A 20,393-nucleotide genomic window follows, 5' to 3' on the forward strand; every position below is an offset into this window, starting at 1 on the left:
GTAAACCCAGATATGAGCATTGGTGCAGTTTTCAGCTACTAGATGGTGAAGTCGTAAGCTGAGCACATTTGTCATGTGCGACCTTTACAGTTTACTTGTGGCCTCTTTCCTAGTCGGGGTATGAGAGGAGGGAGGTCAGCAGCTGTCTGAGGGAGCACGAGGATGAGGTGAGCAGCAACAGCGCAAGGGGAGCTCGGCAGTTCAGAGCCTGAGCCCTAGAGTCACGCTCCCCAGAGATGTGTCCAGGTTCTGCTACTTGCTAGCTCTGTCAGTTTGGACAAGTCATGTGCTTTGGCGTCCCAATCTCTAAAATGGGATCATTGTACCTACAGCTAGATAATACTGCCTTCATATCTCAGTTAATACATACAAAGCACTTAAAACTGTGTGGTATATATTAAGTACTCATGCTTTTTAGTGCAGAAGAGATGCAGTTGTGAAGGTCACACTATGGCTCCTCTCACTGTGAATGGCCACTTTTTTTTTTTTTTTTCCCGTACGCGGGCCTCTCACTGTTGTGGCCTCTCCCGTTGCGGAGCACAGGCTCCGGACGCACAGGCTCAGCAGCCATGGCTCACGGGCCCAGCCGCTCCGCGGCATGTGGCATCTTCCCGGACCGGGCCACGAACCCGTGTCCCCTGCATCGGCAGGCAGACTCTCAACCACTGCGCCACCAGGGAAGCCCGAATGGCCACATTTTAAAAACTACCCTTCTAGTAGCTAATACTTAATTGGGGACTTACCAGGTGCCAGGCACGGTGCCAAAGCACCTTACATCAGCATTACGTAAGCCCCCACAACCCCAATTAACAGGCACTATTATCCCTGTTTACTAAAGAAGAAACTAGGCTTAATTAAAGAAGTCAAGGCACATAGCTACTAAGGATTTCAGGCTTAGGTACTGCCTTACCCATAGGAGCAAAAGATGCTATCCATCGTACACCCCACACTCCAGCACCTCTCCCCTTCAACCTCCCAAGCAACTCATCAGACCCAGAGATTAGAAACAAGTCTCCCGTGGACATTTAAGAGGAAGCATAGGGTCTGTTCTAAAAGCCTTCCTTTTGTCCCTCCCGGCCATTCAGGAAGGAGTCAGTCGCATACACAACTCAGAGGCTCTATTTATTAGGAAGGTAATGTCAGTGCTTTATCAAAGATGAAGAGAGGTCAGAGAAGGGTGGTGGGATAAAGGCCTCTCAGCCGGGACATTTCTTGGCCACAATGAGGACAGCAGAAGGCACAAGTCCTGAAGATGGAACGAAACAGGTTTGAACCAAAAGATCTGCTTTTTGCCCACCCTCCCCGGCCCCCCCAAATTCCTGGCCTCACACTATCTCCACAAAGTCCCTTCTTTGCATCCCTTCCTTTCTCGGGCATGTCCCCTATCCCCCTCCTGGTTTCAGGTCCCACGTGTCATACCCAGCTCCTGCAGAGGCCGCTCCATGTCAGCCTCTGAGAAGGCCCGCCGGGGGAAGCCACTAAGCAACTGCACAGGATCCTGGCCCCCTCCTAGCTCCTCCCCACGGTGGAGCTCCACATAGAGCCTCACAGCTGCCAGCTGTTCCCGTGCCCGGAATGTCTGGGTCAGTGAGCTCCCATCTGGCAGCCTGACCTGGAAGGCAAGACAGAAATACAGAATTGTGAGTGTCAAAACTGAGTGAAGTGCCCAGGTAAGGAAAAGGAAAAGAGCAAAGTTGGCTTCTCCTTCCTCTTAGAGAGACTGAAGCAGCATAATTACTATTTAAAGTAGCTAATGAACAAGCACTTAGGCTTGGCTTTACTGAACACTGAAAAGAGACTCCTAGCTCCCTCACAATTTAAGGAAAACAAAGACCAGATTACACAAAATACCTGGATGGGTACCACATCGTGCAAATGGCTGTATAATAAGCCAAATGAAAATACGGTGAACAAGTAAGAAGTTAACTGCTGAATATGAAAGAGAAATAGATTTATATAAGACTAGGGCAAGTAAAATTTGATATCTTTTCTAAGAGCAGAGGAGGTAGGATTTCAAAAGTCATTTACAAAGATGGGAGAGGTTTGGCAAAGGGAACATAACTGAAAAAAGCTCGGCTGGGCTGGGTGCCTTACAAGCCAACAAAGGGTCCCAGGAGCAAGACAGGAATCAGAATCAGTACCTGTATGCGACACTGGTCATACTCTCGCTTCGTGGGAGGCTCCTTGCCGGGAGAGGAGGGAACGGGGCCTGGCTCTGTTGTTGGTGGGCATGGCTGAGAACCCCCATGACCACCATACTGGAGGACAAGGTTAAACAATCAGGCACTAAGCCCAACCCTTCCCTCTGAAGCTAGAAAAGGGGATTTACTAGTCCCCCTACTTCATGACCCTCAGTACGTACCCAATCACCTACCTTCTTGGCTCTCTCTGCTTTGTCCCTTTCGATCTTTTCTCGGACTCTTTGTCTGGAATGCAGACAGAACGAAAGTAGGTCAGACACTGACAAAGCAAATCTTGATTCCTTTCTCATCTCTTAGCCAACACCCCCAGCACCCAGACCTGGCTGCTAACTCTTCAGCCTTTTCCCTCCTCCGCTCCTCAGCAGCCCGGCGCATCTCATCTTCCTGTAGCCGCTGTCGGGCAGCTGACAACTCTTGCCCTTGTCTCCTGCGCTGCCGTTCCCGTTCCAGTGCCTCCCGCTCCTCTCTTTCTTCACGCTCCCGCTGCTTCTGGGCCACCAGCTCCAACATCCTGTATTGCAAAGAGGAAAGAGTTCAAGAGAAATGGACATAAATTGGGAGGGTGTGTTTATTAACAAGGGCTTCAGAAAACAGAATCCGGGAACACAGGCCCAAACACCTCTGGGGAGAGGTGGAGGAGGAGCCTCAGAAATGGGAGCTTGTTCTTCGTACCTCTTAGTCTGTTCCTGTCTTTCCTCTTCAGTCAAAACGGGTTTGCTTTCTCCCACAACAGACTCAGGTCCTACAAACAAGCAATCGGTATTATCACCCGTTCATCCTCCTCCTCAGGCCCTCCTGAATAACCACAGTGGGTCCCTCCATCAGGACTTTCAGGGCCACCTTGCTCAGTGGGTGTGGGTTCCCGTCCCAGGATATGTCCAAGGGGGGTCGCTAGTGGCTCGTCCACGTCTGGGTCGTCTTCATGCTCCATCAACCTGGCAGGGAAAGTCGGGAGGGAGGTTAATGTTCAGGCTGCCCCTCGTAGGAGTCCCCAGCCACCTGCTACCCGGTCTGAGCGCTCACCAGTCCATCGCAGCCTCGATGCCCTGGTTCCCTGTGAGGGCCAGAGCCTTCTCCCTGGGGGCAGAAACACCGTGAATAGCGCCCACGAGCCATGGCGATGGTCAGGCTGGGGCGTAGAGCCTGAGGCCAGGCTGGGGTAAAGGCCTGGACAGGTCGGCGACCCCCGCGGACGGGTGTTAGGGGGCTCCCTTACGCGCGTCCCCTGGGGAAGCCCATCTCGATGAGACTCTCCAGAGCCGTCAGCTCCGCCATGACGCCGCCACCGCCGCTTCCGCGGGGACCTGGAAGGGACGAGAAGGCCGGAGAGGGTCAACGCGGGGCGTCCCCCGCCGGCGCGGAAACCCGCCCCCTACGGCCCCAACCGGACGCTCGCTCACTCACTGGCTCCAGACCGGCCCTGGACACCGACGAGAAGAAAGCCTAGAGGAAGCGGAAGTGCCCGAATCTGTTTGGGTCACGTGGAGGCGGACGTGGACGGGTGCCGCAGAGAGCCAGAAAGCACAGGCCTGGCCCGGCTGCCAGGACCTGGCGCTGAGGGGACAGGCGGGGCGTAGGAGTAGCGGCCCGGGAGGCAGCTCACACTCCCCCGCCCAAGCCCGGGTGCCCCGCAGCGGGGTAGAAGGGCGATGCCGCCCTGAAACCCTTGGGCGAATCAAGACAGCTCTCGATATGGCCCCTTAGCGCAACCGGTTGGAAAATTATTTAGCAGTGTTTATCAGGAGCCATAGAAATGTGCGCACCCTTTGACCTGCTCATCCTGTCCGGCAATTGAGCTATCCTCCGCGCTACTGCCAAAGGGATCTTTGCAAAACACAATAACTGATCCTGTCATCAGCTCCCTGATTAAGATTTCTCCATGACACCTCAGTCACCGAGGACGAAACTTAAATGCTGGTAGTCTGGCTTCCTCCTACCCTTTCTTTTGTTAATGTCCCATCTGTAAAGTGAGGATAACAATAGCACCAACCTTAGGTGTCTGGCAAGACTGCACTGTGTAAATGTTGGTAGTTGGTGCGGGGTTCATCTCTCACCACTTGAGGGTAACTTGTGCAGATTGCAAAACTCTCCCTCCTCCCGGCCTTTGCACATACCCGTCCCTCTGTGTCTGGGATGTCCTGCCTTTTCTGTGGGCTTGGTTAACTCCCAGTCGTTTTTTCGGACTGGACCCTGGGTTTGCTTTCTTTTTTTTCTTTCCTTTTTTTTTTTTTTTTTTGGCCGCACTCATGTGGGAGCTTAGGTCCCCAGGGATCAAACCTGCGCCCCCTGCTGTGGAAGCGCGGAATCTTAACCACTGGACCACCAGGGAAGTCCCTGGGTGTGCTTTCTAAGGGAAGCCTGCCTTGACCACCCCCTCTCCATCTCCCAGCCCCGGTATTTACTCCATTAGCATTTGTCCCCGTAGTGTGTAGTCTTGTTGATTACTCAGCCCGCCGCCACTACCTAGGCTGTTAGGTCCCTTAAGTTAAAGCTCACTTTAAATGTTTTTTAGGAGGCAGAATAATAATAAGTTGCTGATATTGATAATATATGCACTAGAGAATTTTATATGGTTAATTCATATTTAATCATCACAACAATCCATATGATGTAGATACTATTATTAGTCACAGGAAACAGACACAGAAAGATGAGATAATTTACCGAAGGTCGCAGAGCTAGGATTCAAACCCATGCAGTGTGCGTGCTGGAACTGCTAGGCTGTGCTGCCTCTCTGCGGTGGAATGATCATCAGCTATGGAGTTGGGCAACTTGTATCGAGAAGTCCTAACTCACCTCCTTATTTGTACTGAATAGCTTCAAACCATTTAGAACCTCAAACTTCTCATCTGTGAAAAGGTGACACCATCTCTTAGAACGACTGTGATAGAGATTAAGTACGAAAGCATGTAAAGCGTGTCTTTAATATTAAGACAGTAGGGAAGAAAAAGTACGGGGAAAAAAAAACAACAAAAAAGTGAGGTAGTAGGCCCTCATTATTTGTAAATGAATAAATGCTGAGAAATACAGGAATCAGATTAAAAAGACAAAGTATTCACGGCAATGTGGTGAGTGTATTCAAAATAACAAATGTGTTCTAAATTTATTCTAGAGTTCCAATAATAGAAGAATGATTAAATTGTATAGTACTACCTCTCTCACCTACTTCCAAGTAAGTACCCTATGGAAGTACACAAACATGTGAGGATACACAAACAAACGAGGATGTCCATAGCAAACGCTGAAGACAAATGTTCTAACAAAGAGCAAAGGCTATTGCCAGTTAAGGAGCATCCTCCAGTGGAAAGTTATGCCTTTCACATAACTAAGGAGGCTGTGATTTACCAACAGGGAACATTGTCCATAATATATTGAATGAAAAAAATATATTTGCATTGCTTAGGGAAAAATTTGCTCTGCTACAGGCAATTACCTCTTGAGGAGGAGGGGAACTTTCATTTTATCCTCTTCAGTACTGAAATTTGTATGTGCTACTTTTATAATTTGAGAAAAGGTTATAAGATCAGTAAAAGTGAGGAATAAACTGTGTAGCAACTTCGACTTTTCTACATCCAGTTAATTTAAAAATAAACTCGAAAGTATGTATACTACTCCGAAAAATCGGTGTGTGGACGAGGAACTGAAAAGGATCATGAAAATTGAAAATGTTTTCCTTTTACATCTCCTTTAATGTTGTTACAGTGAATATACAATAAACACAAATGCGGGAGGGGGAATCCTCTGCTATTATTGTATTATTATTATTATAATTTTACTAGCAAAACCGCAAGCTTGTCCCAGACAGCAGCTTGGGCAGTCCTTCTCTTCTCCACCCCATGTCAGTCATTTATTTCCACCCGCCTCAGACACAGGTAGATTCTAACTCAGTGCGCACCCTCACTATCTAAACAAAAAGGCAGAAGGAGAAGGAGTGGTCTCTAGCCCCAAACTCCCATACCACAGCAGCTTATTCTCAAAACCCCACGGAAGCCACCCATAGTGGCAGGGCCCTTTTGAGGCTGTACGACAGAAGTAGACTAACCGTAGCCAACGGGCCGAATCTGGCCAGGGCCTGACTTGTAAGGCCCAAGAGCTAAGAATGATGTTTACATTTTTAAATGGTTACATGGTTGTGTAAGAACTACATGATATCTTCCATTTTATCCCCTGGAACCACAAAGCCTAAATTATTCTGGTCCCTTAAGAAAAAATTTGCTGACCTTCTCTACTCCTAAACCTAAGCTCGGGGCAGAGTGGAAAGTCTGGGGCCTGAACCGACTCAGTGGGGGCCCAGCGCCCGGCCTTCCATCCCGCCGTCTGTCGGGGGCCGCCACCTCCCCCGGAGCGGCGCCGGGCTTAGCTTGGCCGGAGAGGCCCCCGGGCGGCCTCAGAGTCCCGCGCCGCTCGGGCGGCCTCGGCGGGGGCAGCCCCAGCGCTCGCGCAGGCAGAAGTGCCAGACCAGGGCGGAGCAGCTGAGCAGGGCCAGCGCCGAGCCCACGCCCACGGCCCCGTGCAGCAGCGTGAGTGGCCTCGGCAGCACAGTCAGCCGGCCGCAGGGCCCGAAGGCGGGGCCGCCCGCGCCGTCGAGGCCCTCGGCCCCGGGCACGCTGCTCTCCCCGGCCGCGTTGGCGGCCACCACGCAGACGACGTATGCGCCCCCGGGCTTCAGGCCCTTCAGCTCCGCTCGGCGGACCGTCGAGTTGAGGGGAGGCCCCTTCTGCGGAGCCCCGGCGCCTTCCCAAAGCAGCAGCCAGTACTGGTGGACCGGGGAGAAGGGGGCGCACCAGTGCACCACGGCGCGGCCCGCCTCGGCCTCCATGCGCACTTCCCCCAGGCGTGGCGGGTCGGGCGGCTGTGTGGCGCTGGAGAGGCCAGGACACAGGCACGTCGTCGGGCCGGCCCTCTGCAGCTCCTGGCAGGGCACCTGCAGGTGGCGGCAGCGGTCGTAGTCGCAGGGGACAGCCGGCAGAGGTGTCTCATCTTGCTCCTCTTCTTCCGCGTCTCCCGCCAAGGGCTGCGCTCTGGGAACCAAGGAGAAGGTGACAGCCAGGAGCCACAGAAGGCGGGGATTTCCCGGCATGGGGTCTGGAAGGGAAGGAGGGGGAAGGGTGAAGGCCGGCCAGCCCTCACACCTTGCAGGCCCCCCTCCCTCAACAAAAGCTCTAGAGACAGGGAAACACGACCGAACGGGGACCGAGAGGAGAACAGGAAAGAGGTGGAAATGAGACGATACACCCCTTTGTCATCCAACTTCTGAACAGCCTATGTGCTTGGTTTTGGGCGAAAAAGAATAAAATGTCGTCTGACCCGACAGAGAGAAGTGTGTGACCAGCAATGCGTGAAGCACGGGAAACAGTTAATGAATAAACTGAGTGCTGAGGGGAGAAGAGGAGTAAATGATTTACGCAGCCTGGGGAGGGAAGGTGGGATAGTTCCCAGCTGCCACCCAGGGAAACCATCTAAGTAAAATAAGTATCAATCAGTCAGTGACACATGCAGAAACCCAGAAAGGAGATGGAGGTGAGAAAGGAGAAGAGATGGGACACAGAGGCCCTGGAACCCTCCCTCCCCACCTATCAGTCCTTGTCCCTGCCTGCCCCCCACCTCCCTGACTCACAAGCAGCGTCTTACCAGTGGGTAGGCCTTGATGCAGTGAGTAGCAGGCCGGGGGTCCTAAGAGGTCCCCAGGAGCACACGCTGCGCAGTCAGGTTTTCTCAGTGTCTTCAATTTCAATTCTGTTTTGGCTCAAAGCTTTTATACCCCTCAACTGTGATGTCACCACCTGGCCCCCCTTCCCCTGCCCCCCTCCCCAGTGAGTGCCAAGAAGAGGGCTGGTCCCTTCAGAGGGCCTGAGTCACGGGGGCCAGGGGTGGGGGAAGCCACATGCAGCGGTTTCAGCTGGAGGCCAGGATGCCTGGGTTCTGAAAGAGCAGTGGAATGTGGAAAGCAGCCAGGAGCTGAGAATCCAAAGGCTGAAGTCATGTGAGGGGGTGAGGAGGGGAACACAAAGGACGGGGCCACCTGGCTGGTATCAGAGAGAAAAACAGCTGTGGACAGCATGGGGCCTGGGCTACAAAATGCTGTTTCAGTAAAAAATCATACCACATCCATGGCAGTCATTTCCGGTCTTCTGCCTCCCAATGGACTGAGGAAGGGAGGGGTACGGAGGCCAGAATGATGTATCCCAGCTTTCCAGACCCGCCCTATGCTATCCCCCTCCCCAGAGGGAGATGAGAGTCACGTGGATGGAGTGGGCAGGTTTTCGCTCCTTGGACGTCCTAGGCTGATGAATGGAAACAGCTGTGCCTGAAACAGTCCGGGGTCTGGAGGTCTTCCCCATCGGTAGCCCCTGACAAGACAACCTCCTCCAATCGAGGTGGGGGATGCCTGGGGAACATCACGTTTTCAAATGGCCCTGAATCCAGTTCAGAGTCAGGGAGGCAGCTGACATGAAAAGAGTTTATTGGGGGAGCCCCGGAAAGGGAAAGGGATCGGCGGGGGGGAGAGGGCTGGAGTGTGGGGACTCTGCCCTATTCTCTTCAGGAACTAGAGCAAATGGGGCGCTGTCGGACAGTGCCTGTGGAGGGTTCAGAGCTGCCCACGGTTTCCGGGGCAAGGGCAGGGGCAGAAACAGGCAGGTTGGCCTCCGTCAGCAGAGCTGCATCTTCCCAGGAGCCTGAACCTGGGCCAGGGGAAGGAGAAACGAAATCCCAAATGGGAAATTCCAGACCAGGGGCTCCTGCCCCCACCCAACCCAACGTGGCCTTCTCCCCAGCCACAGGCCAACCCCAGTCCACCCAGGTCCCGCTGCAGAGTGCCCCTCACCGTCACTGGCCTCGGGCTCTAGCTCCTCCTCGCCACTCAGGGGCTGTTGATCTGGTTTCTCCTCCTCAGACAGCTGGCCTTCTGCAGCCCCAGGGGGAGGGCAGAGGTCAGTCTGGAGGAGGCTGAAGGGGAGGGCTGAGAGGAGTCAGGAAGGAGGTCGGGCTGCTGCGCCTTACCTGGCTCCGAGGGATCTGCACGGCTCTCACTATCCTCTGTAATGGGTGACAGCTGAGTGGACTCCTCCTGGCCTTGGGGCCCTGTGCCTCCAAAGGGGGTAGAGGACAGGGCAGGGCTAGGGCAGCTGCGCCTGGATGGCAGTGCCAATTTCACCCCATTCAGCCTTTGCCTTGACCTTCAGCTTGGTATGTGAGCACCTAAAGCCTCATACTGGACGGCGCAGGAGCCTCCTCACCCAGCCCCCAGCCATCACCTTTACCTGGCTGATGGGCAGAGATCCTCCGCTGGACTTCCTTGTGGGACCTGTCTCTGTTTCGGATGTTTACCTGTAGGGGGGGAAACTCCTGAGCAGCAAGGACTGCCTTCCCTCACCAGTGATCAGGGCCCTTCAGCCCCAGCCCCCAACATGCTCCTGCCCACTCCCCAAAGAAGGATCGTGACGGGGAAAGGAAAGGGGTCCTTTGCGACCTGCAGAGAGAGGCGGTGTCGGGGCCAGATGCCCCGCCACACCCACTGCATGTAGCTGAACAGCACGATGACGCTGAGGAAGGTGAAGTTGCTGGCGACGCCAACGAAAGCGCAGGTCATCGGGAAGTTGTACAGCAGGTACCTGAAGCAGGAAGCAGAGACAGGAGGGGAGTAGCAGGTACCAGGGAGTACCAGCCTTCTCATTTCCCAGAAGTAACTTCTAGGGCGATTCGCCAGTTTGGCTAGAGCTGGGCTGCATCCCCTGCCTCCCACCCACTGAGCCGACGTGTTCAAGAGAGCAGTTCCCAAAAAAAAAAAAAAAAAAAGAAGAGAGCAGTTCTCAACACTGACTGCACATGACCTTTCCCTGGGGTGCTTTCAAAAGGTCTGACGGCCTGGTATGACCCTAACAAGTCCCTGGTCTTGGGGTGGGGCCCAGGCATCAGTGTCTTTTTAAAGTTCCCCAGGGACCTGATACGCTGACGTGCAGCCAGGGTTGAGAGTCTGTGGCCTAAGTAAAACCCGAAAAAGCCGGCGCCTCTGCTTAGGACCCTCTTCACTTAAGGACGGCCCCACGAGAGCTGCCCAGGTCACGGCGGCGCTTCCCCACCTGAGCCCAGTGAAGTGGGCGTGGATGCGGAGGTAGGCTCCGTACAGCTGGACGCGCCTGCTGTGGATCTCGATGACGGCTCCGGTGGTCGGCACATACTGCGGGCGGGTGGGCAGTGGTGGCAGCACATCAGGCCAGGATCCTGCCGCTGTCACTCTTAGCAGGCCAACCTGAGGCCCGCTTCCAGCCTCTACTGCTGTCCCTCCTGACCGAGCCCAGAAGCTCCTCAGGTAAAATCCTGGGCTCGTGGGGAGGGCTGTGTCCTAGTCCTCCTTCCCCCCTTACCGAGTTCTCCCTGTATTCTGGGTACAGCTCCACCTCCAGGACCTGCTTCTGCTCTGCAAAGCCAAACAGCAGGAGGCTAGAGAAGACCAGTGTGTCAAGCATCTGGAGCAGGTTTGAACGGTAATGCAGCATCACCTGCCAGGGCCAGGAGGGAGAGGCTGGGGACGGGGGCCCGCCCCTCCACCACCCCTGAGCAGGCCAGGAAGGCTGCTGCTTCCCCGGTCCCTGCTCCCTCACTTTCACTTCCTACCACGCCCCCAAAACCCAAGTCTTGACCCAACCGTCGTCGCAAACACTTGAATGACATCCCTGCCCTGCCCTAGCCGGCCGCGTGTCCCTATTCCAATACAACAAAGCCCCCTTTTCTAAGAAACCCTCCTAGGTGAAGCCCCACACTGTCTCTGATCTACCTTCCCCCCCAATGGTTCTATAATCCAGAACAGACTGTATGTTCCAGTGTACCATCTGAAGCTTCTCCCCCATGTGGACATTCAGGGATTTGCTTCATGATATGGTTCTGTTGATAACTAAGAATGGAGTCTAACATTTACTGAACACCCACTATTTCCTCATTGAATCCAAACTAGTCTTGTTATGAGGGAGTTACTACTATATTCACTTATAGTACTTCATAACTAAGGGGTTAAGTGAATTGCCCCTCAGCTAGCATGTCTGAGTGAGGATTCGAGGCCAGGCTTGCCTGGCTCCACGGAAGCCCCCGTTTTCAGGGTGGCCCTGCTCTTCAGACTTTACCCCAAAGCTGGCCATGCTCATCAGATGTTAGGGGGTGTTTGTCTGGTGTGGTAAACTGACACCTCTTGCCTATCCTGATGTGTCTGTGACTTCAGAGCTGGGATGTTTCCTCCTGAAGCCCTACCCAGACAGTCTGACATCTGTCATCGTTCTCCACACCCTCCTAGACAGGCCAGGAAGGAACACTCACGGAGCGGGAAGAGGTGGAGATGATTCGGCCGCCTCTGGTGTAGCAGGAAATGGTGACCAAGAACATGCCCAAATCTTGATTCACAGGAGACTCTGGCAGCTCCAGCTCTAAGGTAACGCGGTACGGCTGTCCATACATCAGCACCTGCCCAAGGTAGCCCCATCTCTTTAAAAAAATTTTTTAAATTGCGCTGCCCCTGTACCACCTCCCCCGCTTCCCCTCGAAACACTCTGCCACAACCCCCCCCCCCCCCCCCCCCCCCCCCCCCCCCCGCTCTCTAAACAGGCCTCTCAATCTCTCTGGTCCCAAGAAAGTGCTGCCCCCTTCTGGTGGCTGGATCCCTCCCACTTCTGAGATCTTCAGTATCCTGTCTGCTCTACCGAATCGCTCTATTCGAGAAAGGCTGTGTCACATTTCTCTTCCAAAAGTGAACCGTCACGTTGCCAACTGGGCCATCTGTGACTCAGGTCTCTCTGTCCCCGTGAGGCCATCCCCCCGGACCCAGCCTACCTTCACTTACATTATTAATTAACCGAGTGCCAGAAGTGCTCACCAGCTCCCTAGCCAGCTGTCGCACAGTCACTGTCACTCAAGACCATCTTACGTCATTCTGGGTCCTTTATCTTGGTTCTGTTGGTAGAACCCTGAGACTCACACAGGAAGGCTTCTTCACTGGGATTAACCTCAAGAGGCTGAAGATGTGCCACCTAACATACCCTAGTTTTCCTGACTGTTCCTATGTTCCTCGAATCCCACATTCAGCTATGCTTGTCCTACGCGTGACCCCCTCAGGGTGATACATAAGGATCACAGCGGTGATGGTAAAGCTTCTGGTTTTAACCAAAGAGGGAGTGGATTAAAAAAAAAAGAAGTTGAAAAAAACTTTCCCCTAACCCTAATAGTGTACTAGCTCCAAAATCTAGATATGGCTATGAGGGTACTTTGAGCATTTTATCCGTAGGGTAATAGCTGGAAAACCACTGATCGAAGTCTTTCTTTATACAGATTCTTATTTTCGGTCTGAATTACGTCTTGACAAAAATGGATTCCATGAGATCCCTACCCCCCTGTAGAGGCCAGATGAATCTAAGCCAGTTGCTTCACTGAATTCTTTGAAACATTAAAATAGGTAGTTCTCCGAGTGGGCAGGACGGAAACGGGGAGCGGCTGCCCGGCAGCGGGCGCGGGCCTCTGCCTGCGGCGATGAACACGTTCCAAAGTTGACTGTGGCGATGGCTGCCCACCTCTGAATATACTAAGAACGACTGAATTGTACATTTTGAAGGGCGACTTGTACACTATGTGAATTATAGCTCAATAAAGATTTATATATATATATTTTTTCTTTTTAAACCAGTAATTATGTCATCTCCTCCAAGGGCATCCACAAAATCTAATACCAGAATCTTGTGAATGAGTCCTGCCTTTGTTCGCATTTGTCTGCCTGATGGGCAGGTTCTCCCTCTCCTCCATTCCCACGCAGCATTCACCCTTCCTTAAAAGGCCCACTTTGAGCCTCACCATCTCCATAGTCTCACACCTGTCTAATTCTTCACCAACTCTTCTGAAATGCAGAATCTGCATCTTTGCTACTTAATGCAATGTATAGATTTCTGTCAATCCTGTGAGCTCCTTGAAAGCAGGACCACATCTTCTATTTCTAAACAAGGTGTTACACACAGAGAAGACCCATTATTTCATGCATTCACTCAAAAATGCTCACTAGAAATGAATGAAATGATCAATCTGGCCTCACCCTTCATCCTTCCATTCCTTCCTCATCCAGCAGCCTGGTACCCGATTGTTTTAGGCTCCTTGCGTCACCAACCATTATGATCTACAACGGGCAGCCACACAAATGCATGCAGCATCCCAGGTGCAAATGTACTGTGGCTTTGTTTCTATTCCCCTCTCAATATATTCCATTTATTATTATTATTAAGCCACAAAAACACATTGAACCAATGTTTTTACAGAACATTCTATAATAATCTCCAAGTTAATTTCCTGAGTAGCAGAACTAAAATGATAATCCTGTCTTGCAATGCCCAACATTCCACTTCACCAGTTTTTTGTGTTTTTTTTTGGCCACACTGTGAAGCTGCCCCAGGGACTGAACCTGGACTCTCGGCAGTCAAAGTGTGGAGTCCTAACGACTGGACCGCCCGGGAATTCCCTTCCCCACTTCACCACTTTGAAATCTCCATTTGGGATCCACTCATCCCACCTGGTAAGCTTTCTGGATAGTGTTACCCTGGCAGTAAACTGGAAGATGTCACAGGAGACAGGATACACAGTCTCCTAGGTTATTTGTATTGTCAACCCCAGGGGGCCCCAGACTCTACAGCTTACACTCCTCCCTTCAGAGTGACCATTTATTTCTATCCTGTGTTTATCTTTAGGTCAGTATCCTCCCAAGTACAATTTTTGAAAAATCATTTTCAAATGGTGTTTAAACTCTTAATAAGTCTGATTTCTGATGACTTCTTATTACATTGCTGACAACTCAGAAAACTCTGGTGATCAGAAATGCTCCTGATCCTCCAGGATCCTTCTGAAGTGTTCTGGGATCCTACCCTTTTTCAGAGCCTCCAGCAGCTTGCCTAATAGAGAAGGATGCATTCCCATTCTGCATTCCCCAGGGTTTCCAGGTTTGTTGAAGGCATACTGGCATTTGGCCAGTCCTCTGGCACAGTACCCTTTGTAATGGCAGGTTACACATATCTGTCAACGGTTTCATAATTTAACATACTTACAAAACTCTTGGGTGGATCCCATCCTAGTTCTGTGAGATAGCTGATCTGTTAATTTAGGTTCATTTAGATCTAAAATACACCTTATCTAGTAGATATGGCCTGGCTGAAACAATTTAAGAAGGAGGAAAGAATAATCCACACAATTCATTTGGACTTTAATTTTTCTTTAACCTCCCTTTTCCCTGAAAGCCTTCCTTTTAGTCTCTATTACTCGGTCCCTGACATCCAGGTCTTCCTCAAGCTTTCCTGTTTCAAGTCATCAAAGCTCTAATGAAACCTCTCTTCAGCTCCCATACTCACCCGATCACGTCCACCCTTAGCCAGTGAGACATTGGCAACAGGGAAGGAGCAGAGTAAGGAGGCGGAGGAATCACAGTCGGTCCTAAATGAGAATGGGGATGATACTCTGCTAAGTTACAGAGTCTGCCTTACTTGTCCACACACCTCCTTGGCCCCTAGGGCTCCCTTTCCTATCCCCCATCCCTTCTCCCAGAATGGGCACGCTTCTCTGTTATAGAGACAGACGGAGAAGAAATGCAGCCAGGAGATTCAAGACAACAGATTGAGTCTTTAATTCTCTTCCTGCTACTTCCATTTATTTCCTTTCATTAGAGCAGACATTCTTAAATGGGAACCTATGGACACTTAGTTGAATAGTTTCGGACTTAAGTCTTTCTAAAGACTCACCTGGGGAGCTGATAAAAATGCAAATCCCTGGGTCCCACTCCTCCAAATTCTGATTTAGGAATTCTGGTCTGGGGCCTAGTTTGAGAAAACTCCTCCAAAGGGATCCACAGATGATCTTTAAGAGGCTCACGAACCCTTTTAATTGTAGGCAAAATTGCACATGGGCATATATATAGGTTTTTATGGCAGGAAGGGCCATAGCTTTCATAAGCTGAACCTGGGCCAGGGGCCAGGCCATCATGCCTCTTAAAAGTTTAAGCACGGCTTCCCTGGTGGTGCAGTGGTTAGGAGTCCGCCTGCTAATGCAGGGGACACGGGTTCGAGCCCTGGTCCGGGAGGATCCCACATGCCGCGGAGCAACTGAGCCCGTGTGCCACAACTCCTGAGCCTGCGCTCTTGAGCCTGTGAGCCACAACTACTGAAGCCCGTGTGCCACAACTACTGAGGCTTGCGTGCCTAGATCTTGTGCTCCACAACAAGAGAAGTCACTGCAGTGAAAAGCCCTCGCACCGCAACGAAGAGTGGCCCCCGCTCGCTGCAACTAGAGAAAGCCAGCACACAGCAACGGAAGACCCAACGCAGCCAATAAATAAATTAATTAATTAAATAAAATAAAATAAATAAAAGTTTAAGCAGCTCTGCCTTAGAAATTACAGCTCATGACCACGGACTCAGGACAGGGGGAAAAAAAAAAAAAAAACTTTGGACCACTGATAATAGTGCCCTTGTCAGCACCTCTTGATTGGTCCTGTAGTCATTGTTAAAAGAAGGGGAGACGGGCTTCCCTGGTGGCGCAGTGGTTGAGAGTCCGCCTGCCTATGCAGGGGATGCGGGTTCGTGCCCGGTCCGGGAAGATCCCACATGCCGCGGAGTGGCTGGGCCCGTGAGCCATGGCCGCTGAGCCTGTGCGTCCAGAGCCTGTGCTCCGCAACGGGAGAGGCCACAATGGTGAGAGGCCTGCGTACCGCAAAAAAAGAAAATAAAAAAGAAGGGGAGGGAATTTGGCAGGGTTTGTAAAATGGGAAGGAATTGAGGCCCCAGGCAAGAAGTAGGGAAGTAGGACTCTGGGAGTTTATGCACCCAGACACCCTGTGTTTCCATAAATTCTTTTGCAGCAGACTATCCGGGAGTGGGAAGAAGTCATGTAAAAGGCAAACTACTGCTTTCCTAATACCTCCTCTACTGAAGGCCAGATTAGTTCTGAGATGACCCAAGGGGTTGCGTTGGCTCAGAAGTCTACAGTGGCCCTGAGAGAGGTCTGATCCAGCCTAAATTGAACTGACCCTCATAATGACAATCTAGGAGAGGGATTTTTTTTTTCTTCTTTTTAACCAGATTCCAGTAACCAGAGACAGGACTAGGACCCTAGAGCTCTACAAGCCCAGACCTGCCCCAACCTTGGGCTATAAATCAGTATAAGCACACTGGGCTCAAGTGTCCTCCTCCGTAAATAAGGGGGTTGACCTGAATAAGCTCCAAGGGTCCTTGCAGCAATTCTCTCACTGGATTCGTCTACTTTGATAGAAGACCCGTCTCACCTGTAGTAGAAATGCACGGGGCTGAGGTGGCTGACTGTCGGCATGTAGGAATAGTAGAAGGAGCCATAGAGGAAGACAGACACCCAGAGCAGGAGCAGGATGGTACAGAAGAGCACCCCAAACTGCAGTAGCAGCTTGCGGGCACGGCCTGCCAGGACGTGGCCCATCTCCTGGGCCCACAGTAAGGCAGGTACTGGTGGGTCATTGACCATGATGGGGAGTGCAGGGGGTCTGGCCCCGGGTTCAGGCCTTGAGTTCCTAGGTGCTCTGCCACCTGGACGCCACCCCTGGCCATGGGATGAAGCAGCTGGTGGTTCCTGGAAAAAGACAGAGAAGGGGAAAGAATGGCTCTTTTCACGGGGGAGGTGGGGACAAAAAGGACAAGCTTACCGGACTGGCTTTGAGGAACCAGAGATAGCAAGACATAGCAAAGTCTTTGTTTCATATGGCCTTTCTCCAATTGATTGCGTTTCTCAGCCAATTATCCCTTCCTTTCCTCCACTGTGCTCTCTCCACCACCTGTGCTAGAGTTCCTCAGCTGAACCCATCCTCGGGTCACCTGATTCTGGGACAGCCACCTTGACGGGCATTCATAGTAATACGTAACATACAGAGGATGAGCACCTTAAAATTCTTCCAAGGCGGTTTTACACACACGATGACACGATTCCACACTGCGAGGTGGCTGCACGGAGAGCACGCGCGACTTGCCTAAGGTCGCACAGCCGGACTCAAAGCCAGCAACCTCAGCGCAGCCACAATTCCCTACCGAGCTTCTCCTCTCCTCCTGGAGCTGCAGTCGCTCTCAGACAGGGCCGCGCCCCACTCCGGGCAGGGCGTCCTACAGCCAACGGCCGCTCCCCGCCAGCTCCCTCTGGCTCGGCGGTGGGCGCAGCGCCCGGAGCCCCCACCCAACCGCAGCAACACAGAAACCTGCCAGCGAACCGCCACAGGGATGCAGACTCACCAGCCGCGCACTGCCCGGGCAACCGCGAGAAAGCACTTCCGCCTCCCGGGGAAGTCCCTCCCCCTCCCGGGGAAGTCCCTCCCCCTTTCGTCGGCCCCCTTTGTAGCACTGGGGGCGGGGCTCGTCTGGGGCGGGGCCCGGTACAGGGGGCGGGGCCTTCCGGGCCGCCAAATTCCTACCTCCTCGCGCCCGGCACTGTCCGTTCCTGCGGTCCGTTACCCTCCGGATACCAAAACCAAAGGGGACAGGCGCCTCCCTCCAAGCCCCAAGATATGCTCCAGATATGAGTCAGCAGGATCCCTCAGCCCGCCCCTCGAGGCCGCAATCACGGCCCTCCGCCCACACCTTCACTATCCGCCATTTAACCCCCGAAGAGGGGGAGAGGCGGGCATCCAGCTGGCGCTGATTTTCATTGCCCACAGCTCCTTGGATCCGTGGGCTTCCAAGGCAGAGAGCATTCGCCCCGAGAACGTTGCAATCTGCGGGTACCTGTGCATCTTGCGCGTTGCGCCAGCGGGCTGGCTGTCCCCTATTCACAAGAGCGGTAGCATTTCAGGCCCGTGTTTTGTCTCCAGCTTTTACGATGCGTGATCGACCTCCTCCGACCCTAACTAGACTTTCCCTCAGAGTCCCCACAGCGCATTATCTAGACTAGGTTTTGGCGGGTGGCATTTCTATTTTGTATATGTCTATTCACCCCAAATAAGATCCCTCAGAAGGATCAGTGTTGTGTACATCTTTGCGTACATCTCACAGCACCAAGCACAACACTGCAGACGTGGGAGGCAATCTCAAGCCAATACACACACACACCCAGGAAGCCCATCTATTTCCAGAAACACCCACCGACTCTCCCCTCTACCTCGTCTTTGTCCGATTCTTTGATCTGATCTCTGCATGCCACTCTTTCCCCAGCTGCTCCTTCTTCTCTTTGGTCTGCCATTTCTTTAGACATCTTCCTGATGGACCTCGCTGCCCCTGGATCTTCTGCTCGAGTACTTGTAGCTAGAACGTTAAAGTGGTGATCTAGAAGCTGATACCTGTAGCTCATCACATTTTCCAGGATATGGGGAATGGAGGGTCCCTGGGAGAGAAGTGAAGATTCAGGTGTTAAATGCTGTGTCAGAGTAGAGGGAGGAGGGATGGAGGGGGCGACTGCCCAGCTGATGTCAGATTTTCAAATGAGCAGGGTCTCACGCAGTCAGTACTGACTCCACTGCAGGGGCTGTCACAGGTCCAGACCACCCCATTTGAGGGGGGAACCTACCTGGGACTCAGCTACTTCCAGCTCCTTTGGGGAGGTCTCTAGCCCAGACTCTGAATGCCTGCAATGGGGGAGGGGCAGGTAGTGAGACAGTAACAGTGGGGGCGTGCAGAGGGGCTGCAGGCAGCAGCCAGGCTCCCCCACTGGCCAGACAGTTGGTATGTGCCAGGATCTGAGCAGCTCCTTCTAGCATCCTTCATCTTTCAGGTAACAGCCAGTGCTGGAGCTGCAAAAACTGGGACCAGCCCTCCACTGGCCTCTGACTTGACCCTCCCCAGTGGCCTTGTGCTGCTGCGTCAGATATTCTCAGCTGCAACTCCCTGCAAGGTGGGGCACCCATCTCAGGCAGAAGGTTTTGGTGCACCCCACGATCCTTCTCCCCAGGACTGTCGCTGCCCGTGGCCTCAGGTGAGTAGCGAGCATCCTGCTTTTCTCCCTTTGGGGCTCAAGGGGGCAGGTGGGGGTTCAGTACTCTCCTCATTAGGGCGGGCCTCTTTCTAGTTGTGGTTTTCAGAGCTGGGAACACACATAACTTGAGGGCTCGGAAGCCTTAAATCATTTATATGTTTAATGATCTGTGGCCCAGGCCATGTAGGAGTTTGGGGAGCATCTCATCCCACTTCTCCATTTCCTTAGCTGAGGAAGACAGGAATGGGAAAGACCACGGAGGTTGGGGATAAGAGGGGAATAAAATATTGGGGCATATGACCCGGCCTTGTAAAGGTTGATGAGGAGTAAGCACAGAGGGGGGCCTTCAGCTGAGATTGTGCAGGGCCCCCTATCATGCTCTGAGCTCTCTTCTCCAGGATGAAAGGGGAGACCCCTGTGAACAGCACTATGAGTATTGGGCAAGCCCGCAAGATGGTGGAACAGCTTAAGATTGAAGCCAGCTTGTGCCGGATAAAGGTGGGTGGGGCCCTGGATCCCATTAGTTGGCAGCCTGTATCGTAGGTTCCCAAACCTCAGGATAAGAGATGCTTTCTTTCATTGACTCCTTGAGATCACAGGAGGAGTCTTGGGATCTGTAAGGAGAGCTGGCCCCAGGTCTCTGTGGGTGATGAGGGAAGAGAAGACTGTCTTAAGGAGCCCTAGAGACGGCAAAAGATTTTCCATTTGGGGAGGGAGGCTGCAGTCCATTTCAGGGTTTCTGGCTAACAGTTCCCCTCCTGGCTGTGCCCCAGGTGTCCAAGGCAGCAGCAGACCTGATGACTTATTGTGATGCCCACGCCTGTGAGGATCCCCTCATCACCCCTGTGCCCACTTCGGAGAACCCTTTCCGGGAGAAGAAATTCTTCTGTGCCCTCCTCTGAGCTGCCCTGTCCCTCCTCACAACTCTTCACCTTTCCCTCTCCCGGGCCCTTCCTCATTTATGTCAGGAACTGTGGTGAGCCCACTAGGGTCCCTGCATCCCATCCGTAGCCCTTTCCCAACCCTATGAGGTTAGCTGAAGCACAAGGCCCTCCCTCACCTATCTGCCGACCCCATTTCCTCGCCCACTGAGGCGGACCCAAAGCACCCCGTGACTCGGGGCACCCTTAGCTCCACCCACAAAAGGGCTGTCAGACTCTGCCAGCGTCCTGCCCGCTTCCCTCTGTGACCCGCTCAGACAATGGAGAGAGGGATGGGCTGGGTGCTGGCTCTCAGTCTCACCTGGAACTATTGGAAGTGTAA

At 52.8% G+C, this 20,393-nt stretch overlaps 4 protein-coding genes across 10 annotated transcripts; 1 reads left to right on the forward strand and 3 right to left on the reverse strand.

The window, feature by feature from the left end:
* Window positions 1–1,114: 1,114 nt before the first annotated feature.
* UBXN1 (UBX domain protein 1) lies at window positions 1,115–3,642 on the reverse strand. The gene is made up of 10 exons (XM_082843831.1): window positions 3,606–3,642; window positions 3,418–3,505; window positions 3,225–3,278; window positions 3,042–3,136; window positions 2,874–2,943; window positions 2,521–2,712; window positions 2,375–2,426; window positions 2,142–2,258; window positions 1,420–1,612; window positions 1,115–1,246 (listed from the first exon to the last, which is right to left on the reverse strand). Exons 2-10 carry the CDS (start codon window positions 3,474–3,476, stop codon window positions 1,197–1,199), a joined length of 882 nt encoding a protein of 293 aa, XP_082699957.1. The 5' UTR covers window positions 3,477–3,505; window positions 3,606–3,642; the 3' UTR covers window positions 1,115–1,196.
* Window positions 3,643–5,878: 2,236 nt separating this feature from the next.
* Window positions 5,879–7,947, reverse strand: LRRN4CL (LRRN4 C-terminal like). 2 transcript variants are annotated; one of them, XM_082843876.1, is made up of 2 exons: window positions 7,833–7,912; window positions 5,879–7,286 (listed from the first exon to the last, which is right to left on the reverse strand). In XM_082843876.1, exon 2 carries the CDS (start codon window positions 7,279–7,281, stop codon window positions 6,589–6,591), a length of 693 nt encoding a protein of 230 aa, XP_082700002.1. In that variant the 5' UTR covers window positions 7,282–7,286; window positions 7,833–7,912; the 3' UTR covers window positions 5,879–6,588. The 2 variants fall into 2 exon arrangements, 1 of the variants encoding a protein (XP_082700002.1); XR_014326361.1 differs by having other exon boundaries at window positions 7,142–7,222; window positions 7,833–7,947.
* A 450-nt stretch (window positions 7,948–8,397) lies between these two features.
* Window positions 8,398–18,408, reverse strand: BSCL2 (BSCL2 lipid droplet biogenesis associated, seipin). 6 transcript variants are annotated; one of them, XM_082844695.1, is made up of 11 exons: window positions 18,321–18,407; window positions 16,492–16,808; window positions 14,567–14,648; window positions 11,511–11,654; window positions 10,568–10,702; window positions 10,283–10,380; window positions 9,673–9,814; window positions 9,464–9,530; window positions 9,204–9,284; window positions 9,028–9,108; window positions 8,398–8,884 (listed from the first exon to the last, which is right to left on the reverse strand). In XM_082844695.1, the coding sequence occupies exons 1-11, from the start codon at window positions 18,399–18,401 to the stop codon at window positions 8,742–8,744; spliced, it is 1,371 nt and encodes a 456-aa protein (XP_082700821.1). In that variant the 5' UTR covers window positions 18,402–18,407; the 3' UTR covers window positions 8,398–8,741. The 6 variants fall into 6 exon arrangements, with proteins under 6 accessions (XP_082700821.1, XP_082700820.1, XP_082700825.1 ...); XM_082844694.1 differs by having other exon boundaries at window positions 9,204–9,290; XM_082844699.1 differs by lacking the exon at window positions 18,321–18,407 and adding an exon at window positions 17,459–17,493 and having other exon boundaries at window positions 9,204–9,290.
* Window positions 18,409–19,529: 1,121 nt separating this feature from the next.
* GNG3 (G protein subunit gamma 3) lies at window positions 19,530–20,032 on the forward strand (the record flags this gene model as incomplete). The annotated part of the gene is made up of 2 exons (XM_082844768.1): window positions 19,530–19,628; window positions 19,904–20,032. The coding sequence occupies 2 exons, from the start codon at window positions 19,530–19,532 to the stop codon at window positions 20,030–20,032; spliced, it is 228 nt and encodes a 75-aa protein (XP_082700894.1).
* Window positions 20,033–20,393: the final 361 nt, after the last annotated feature.

The sequence above is a fragment of the Leucopleurus acutus genome (assembly GCF_964270905.1).
Source record: "Leucopleurus acutus genome assembly, chromosome: 8".
In the NCBI taxonomy this organism is placed as follows: Eukaryota; Metazoa; Chordata; class Mammalia; order Artiodactyla; family Delphinidae; genus Leucopleurus; species Leucopleurus acutus.